Source organism: Ziziphus jujuba, chromosome 4, assembly GCF_031755915.1.
Source record: "Ziziphus jujuba cultivar Dongzao chromosome 4, ASM3175591v1".
In the NCBI taxonomy this organism is placed as follows: domain Eukaryota; kingdom Viridiplantae; phylum Streptophyta; class Magnoliopsida; order Rosales; family Rhamnaceae; genus Ziziphus; species Ziziphus jujuba.
Genome location: NC_083382.1, coordinates 19,349,301 through 19,356,393, shown reverse-complemented (window position 1 = coordinate 19,356,393; position 7,093 = coordinate 19,349,301). Strand labels below are relative to the sequence as shown.

Below are 7,093 nucleotides of genomic sequence, written 5' to 3'. Positions count from 1 at the left end.
GCATGCCACATGTGTTTTGTCTAGATATATGCAAGCACCATCCCAAAATCATTTTGTAGGTGTCAAAAGAATTCTTAGATACTTAAAAGGAACACAAGACTTTGGAGTTTGGTATGATAGGCAAGATGTGATGAGATTAATGGCCTACTCGGATAGTGATTGGGCTGGATGCTTGGATGATATGAAGAGCATTTCGGGGTATCTTTTCTCACTTGGTGGTGGACCATTCTCATGGAATGCAAAGAAGCAAGCAACAACCGCTCAAAGCACTGCCGAAGCCGAGTACATTGCTTGCTCTTCATGTGCAAATCAATACATTTGGCTTAGGAAATTATTGGAGGACCTTGGTTATCCTCAAGATGGTTCAACCATCATCAAATGTGACAACACTTCAGCCATATCAATAGCCAAGAACCCGTTCAACATGGAAGGACAAAACACATACCGGTGAAGTATCACTCTTTGAGGGAGTTTGAAGAAAATGGAGAAGTAAGCTTGAAATATATCAAGACCAAAGATAACCTTGCAGATTTCTTCACCAAGCCACTTCCAAAAGCAAGATTTGAGACCTTGAGGAAGCTTCTTAATATTTCAAGCAAGAACACCAAGGAGGAGTGTTGAAATGTGGTGATCTTGCCAAAATGTGCAAGGTAGTTCGGTTACACTTGCACTCTTTATTTTGCAACATCAAAGACCAAACATTATTTATGTTTATGCATTTTATTTTATCTTATAATGTTTAAGAACAATATCCTTTTTGTAATGCCCTAAGCTCATTAACTAAGCTTAGGGGCTTTTTGTCTAGTTGCTGGAACTGTATTTCCAGCAACATAAGTCCACTTCCTTGGATTCCGTTTGAAGAAGGTTTGAGATTTGAATATGAATTTTGGATATAATAAACTAGAAATGTAGAGGAAGCAGTAGCAAAAAGAATGGCCCAATTTGGAGCTGGGAAGGCTGAGTTAAGCCCCAAACAATCTGACCCTTGTGCAGTTTTGTTGCCCAGAAATCTGGACAAACTTGCCTCGGGTTTGATTATTTTTTGGATGGGAAAATGGGCTTTGTTTTATCTAGTTTTTGGCTAAAACATAGTTTAATATTCAAAAAGACTTCCCTCCAATTTTCAAGTCAAATGGAGCTGTTTTTCAAATTCAAATGCCTTAGACAAGCCGAACTACCCATTAAAGAAGGTTTCTTGCATGCCCAGCACATTGATTAGAGTTAGTTGAGGTAGTTTAGCTTGGTTGGTTACTTTTAATGCTTTTGTATTTATTGCTCAATATGGAAGCATGTCTTATTGTCTTTTTGATGTATTTTAAAGTATGAAAATTGTAATGAATAAGGTGAAGAAAATATTCCCAAAAAAAAAAAAAAAGATTTTGAAAAACAACAATTTCGGCTCTCTCTCTCTCTCTCTCTCTCAACTACTACATTTGTTTTCTTCTTCTTCCTAAAAGCTAACAACCTTCTCAAGAACTCCAAACCTCCATTAAAAACCAGAAACAAAACCTTAACAAACCCAAAAACAAAATCAAGAACCAAGAACCAACAACAATCATTCTTGACTAACACCTTGAATGATTGTGCTCTAAAGTACAACAACATAAACCTACACCAAATTCCATCACCTAATTGTAGCATTCAGGAGATACTAGTTTGGGAAGGTCAAGAGGGTGGTTTAATGGGTCATTTTGGTGTTTTTAAAACTTTATCCTTGCTGCAAGAACATTTTTATTGGCCTAACATGAAGATGGATGTGGAGAAAATATGTGAAAGATACTTGAAATGCCGAAAGACCAAGTCCACCTTGAAACGGCATGGGTTGTACCAGTCTTTGCCGATTCCTTCTTATCCTTGGGTAGATTTGTCTATGGATTTTATTCGTGGTTTGCCTAGGCCAAGAACAAGTAAGGATTCAATATTTGTTGTTGTGGATAGATTTTCAAAGATGGCACATTTTATTATATGTAATAAAACTGATGATGCATCTAATGTTGATAATTTATTTTTCAAAAAAATTGTGAGATTGCATGGAATGCCTAGGACTATAGTTTTGGATAGGGATGCTAAGTTCTTCAGTTATGTTTGGAAAACTTTGTGGGTTAAGTTAGGTACGAAGCTTTTTTTTTCAACTACTTGTCATCCATAAACTGATGGACAAACCGAAGTAGTGAATAGAACTTTGTTTGCATTGTTAAAGCATTAATTAGTAGAAATTTGAGGACTTGGGAGGAATGGTTGCCACATGTTGAATTTGTTATAATAGGTCTTTGCATTCAGCACTAAATTTACTACTTTTGAAATTATTTATGGGTTTAATCCTTTGACTCCATTAGATTTAACACCTTTACCTTTAGGTGAGCGTGCTAATCTAGATGGAAAACAAAAAGTTGATTTTGCGAAGCAGATTCATGAAAAGACTAAGGCAAATATTGAGAGGAGGACCGAGCAATATGCAAGGAATGCTAACCAAGGTTGAAAACAAGTTGTCTTTGAACCTGGAGATTGGGTTTGGTTGCACTTGAGAAAGGAGAGGTTTCCTAAGCAAAGAAAGTCCAAGCTTATGCTGAGTGGCGATGGACCTTTTCAAGTTTTAAAGCGGATAAATGGCAATGCTTACAAACTTGATTTGCCAGATGAGTATAATGTTAGTGCTACATTTAATGTTGCTGATATGTCTCCTTTTGCTGCAGGTGATGATTTTGATTTGAGGGCAAGTCCTTTTCAAGAGGAGGGAAATGATGCGAATCCGCCCGAACTCGCACAATCGACAACTTGCTCGGGTGCCGACCCAATTCGGATGAAGACTGAGCCGATTACTAGGACTCAAGCTAAGAGGTTTAGCGAAAACCTTGTTGCCTTTATCCAGGGAGTAATTCATTTTCAAGAGGGCTTGTCCATACCTGAAGATCCGAGACCTATTTTGAGCATACAAGTGGTGGAAGCCGATACAGACCCGAGTAGTGGTTTTGGTGCATTTATGGAGTCCAGGCAGCATGAAATGGTTCCAACACATTATGGACTCATTACATATCTCTAAGAGGCCATGGAATCAAGTCAAGACAGCTTCAAAGGCAATTAAACAGGTGGTGTGCACATAAGACGAAGCTTGGCCAGTTTTTGCTGTATTTTCTACTGGCTTTACTGTATTTTGCTGAGTTGGCTTTTTCTCTTTCCTCCAAGCAAAGGCAATGTGTGGGACTTCATGATCAGCCTATTTGACATCCTAAAAAGCATATGGAACTTGATTTGGAGCTCAATTTGGTTAAAGATTGGTCAAAGTCGACTTAGTCAAAAAGCTAGTATTTTAGTTTCCTAATTTGTTTTCTACTTTTTGTTCTAGGAAATTACCTTTACTTTTTGGTTTTTATTTATTTATTTGCTGGAAAAATAAGTTTAGAAAAATTATTATTTTATTCTCTTCATTTTAAATTAATTAATTCCTAATTCAAAATAAAAGAATTAATTAATCAAAATTAGATTAGGAAATGAGAGAGAGTTTCTGCCATAATAGGACTCTTCATTGCATGGCCGATTTTACCTATTGTAATTGGGGTTTATTTTTGTTTTCTCTTAGCCTATATAAAGGCTTGTTTTTTAGGAAGAACACACCATTAATAATATCCATAATTTATTTTGTGAGATTGAATCTCTCGTTCTTTTGAACACCTAAAACTCCATTAGTGAGTGAGTATTTTAGTTTGTCTTATCAATAGGAATTCCATCCCCTATCGTGGCGTCTTCGATATACCAAGGTTTCTAATCACAGGTTGGTTAGGGGTTGAAGTGACCATTAGAATTTGAACATAATTAGATATGGGCTAATATAATACGGGTTTAGGTGCAGGTCGTCCTAGGTTCGTATCAGTGTCTTCAACCTATAGTTAGGTCAATCTTGACCCAATTTCAGAAACCAATCAGTTGCAGACCCACTTTTTCAACCCGATTGAATCTCCATTTTCAGCAATTCCAATGCCATATGCTTCGTTGAGCATGGGCAACAAGATTCTTACTTTAACTTAGCCTTATCTTGCCAAAAATATAAAACCCAAACCCAAGAATTATTCGCCATGGGTTTCACATTTTGTGCCAAATCTCACCAAGCCAGCATTGGTTTCTAGCAAAACCAGCAGCACTGGCTTCGTCTCCTCATGGGTAACAAAGCCCAATAATCAATTTGACCAAATATCAAACAGAAACAATACCTGACCCAGGTTTAATTCAACCACGAGTGTTTCATAATTTGCCAGATTTTAGAGATGTTCTATATGAAATTGAACTTCAAAACCGCTCAATTTGAAATTAGGCTTTAGGTATTTTTTTTAAACATAATTTTAGGTCAAATTATGTTTAAAAAAAATACCTAAAGCCTAATTTTGTCCACGTAAGTTTCCCAAAAGAAATATTATAGAATGGGTTTCATGGTTCCATGAATAAAAGGGACTTTTTAAGACCCAATTGAAGACCAAAAATGTTCCATTCCATTCGAAAATCGTTCTTCAACAATGTCCAAGTCTTAATTAAGATCAAAACATAGTTTCACAAAATTTTATATGATTACATATACCACCAAGTGAACCTGCAATGTCCATTTAAGATTAAAACAATCCAAACAAAGGTTCAAAACTTCATCAATTAAACACAATTCAAGGCTTTGAAAATCACCTATACAAATCATAAAATACTAACGCAATTTGAAAGATTACAAATTATAAAATTCAGAACATGAAATATTGTTAATCATGTATTTGTGTGGCTTTGATACCAATTGTTAGTGCTAATATACAAATTAAATCAATTAACAAGCCTTAATCATGCAAATTAATTAACAATAATAGCAATATATCAACAAGATCTAACACAATCATATACTATATTTTAATTTAGATATTATTAAATTGACTAACTTTTAAAGCACAATCATTAATTCATTAAATCTTTGAATTCTTGAAGCCGTAAAATAGATAACATGAACACGAGAGCACTGCTTAACAGATACACTCCTCTTTAATATTTTTCTCTCAGGTTTTCACAAAAATAAGCACTATAGATGCTTTAAGCCCTAATCTCTCAATATATTGTATGTATAGTGTGTCTATTAATCAATAACTTATCCCCCAATTTATATATACACACAAAATAATTAATAATAATAAGAATAATAATGATAATAATATATAGTAATATAACAATAATAATTAAGGAAATAAACTAACTTGATTTTTAGAAGGAATAGGTCTTTTAGTTCAATGGACTAATTGAAATATTACAAAAAATGTGTGTCAGAAAGGCCTATTCCAAAAGTTTATAAGTAAACTCATCCTATTAGTGGCACAAATAAATACGATAAGTGATTCATATTATTATGGACAATTTACATATAAAATATGTAACTATGTAAATTTTTTAGAAGCTTTGGAATGCAGCTATAACTTATTGTTATTATTATTATTATTATTATTATTATTATGTTATTAAAGTCTAATTAAATTTGGAATAAGGTAGCTTTTCATTTACCTATGCATGTTTTTGGGGGAATGTGCCAAATTCTCTATAAATAGAGTCTAAGATATAAGTTTACGATTATATTCTTTCGCTTTTAATCATTTGAGAATGAGTTCTTCATTCAAACTCTTATCTCTTAAGTGGATTCCTTATAATGGCTTATTTTCTGTCCTAACTCTTATCAACTAAGTGGATTGTTGAATGGGGCTTGTTATACTATTATCTCTTCAGTGGATCCTTGAGAATGACGACTATTTATTTGTTTATTTATTTTTTGTGTGTGCTCTAGAGTCTTCTGGACTAAATCTTGTTTCCAGCAACATCCCGTTGCCACCTTTACGTCTTTGGTCCCACTCATGAAAACAAAGAACAAAGCAAAACAAAACAAAACAAATTAGTTTTCGTTTGGTAATGTGTTAGTTTTTGAGTTTTTTTTTTGTAATGTTAAATTTGTGTTAATTAGAGCTTATTTAACATTTCAATTAACTGCCCAATGATTAATAAATAGTTGACAATTGCATTCTATCAGCAGAAATTTAGTAGAAGTTGAAGGAATTTATTTGATAACTTCCAAAATATGTTTATAGATATCTCTAGTGTATGAACATTAAGTGGTTAGAAAAACATAAGAGAGAAAACTCACTCCATGATATATTGATTAAGAGCCAAGATTTCTCAAGCAATGAGTTTGTTCTGAGATTCTAACATTTTTTTTTTTTTTTTGGGTTTTGTTTTTGTTTATTATTATTATTATTTTTTTGTTTCTTTTTTTTTTGATTATCTGATATTCTAATTACTTGTGGTACAACAGGCCTGCATTTCATTATTCTTAGATATTACACATTTCGAACAGAAAATCCGAACTCAAAAAGCATAAAACGGCCGCTTAGTTAAACAAAGAAAAAAGAAAAAAAAGAAGAAGACATTTTTAATCACTTACATAACATGTAACAGTGTGGAAACATTGAAAATTTAAAATATACATAGCACTTGATCTCCACGTTCAACAGGGTTGTGTGGCCAACCCAAAACTTAAACGTTATTACATCTTTGTAGACTAGCACACATAAAGTATATGCTAGCTCTACATCTCCAAACTCTGCCCAGTTCAGCACTGTTGGTTATTAAAATTAATGATGCTGAGAATTTGGTCCTCCCGGTGAGACCCTATCACTGAGAGACCTCCTTGTAGAATATTTCTCTAGTTTCGACAGATCAAAACCCAACTCATGCAACAGACTATTACTGTCTATCTTTCTCCTGATGTGCTGGTGATCCTGGAAAATCCGTGCCTGCAGGCTTATGAATGTCAGAGAGAAAACTAGAAAGAAAAGCAATAAGATCTGAGCGGTGCTATTTGCTTTAGCCATGGAGATCGATATAGATGACAAGCCTCAAGACTATCAATCTAAGGAACATGCAAAGGGGAATTAATCTTAGTAGTAGTTGTAAGTTTTCGCTGAGGAATATCCACAGATATATATAGGGTCAGATCTATAATATATAGTGGAATAATATAGGGAGATATATTAATCCTGGCAGTATTGATTTTTGTCTACGCATACAGTATATAATTGGACGAGCTTAA

The 7,093-nt window shown here is 33.9% G+C and overlaps 1 protein-coding gene across 1 annotated transcript; it reads right to left on the bottom strand.

Annotated features, from left to right (window-relative positions):
• Positions 1–6,635: 6,635 nt before the first annotated feature.
• LOC107417176 (CLAVATA3/ESR (CLE)-related protein 5-like) lies at positions 6,636–6,875 on the bottom strand. The gene has a single exon (XM_016025766.3). It carries the CDS (start codon positions 6,873–6,875, stop codon positions 6,636–6,638), a length of 240 nt encoding a protein of 79 aa, XP_015881252.3.
• Positions 6,876–7,093: the final 218 nt, after the last annotated feature.

Excerpts from the sequence above, each read along its gene's own strand:
- LOC107417176 (XM_016025766.3), bottom strand. The coding sequence starts at position 6,875 with ATGGCTAAAGCAAATAGCACCGCTCAGATCTTATTGCTTTTCTTTCTA.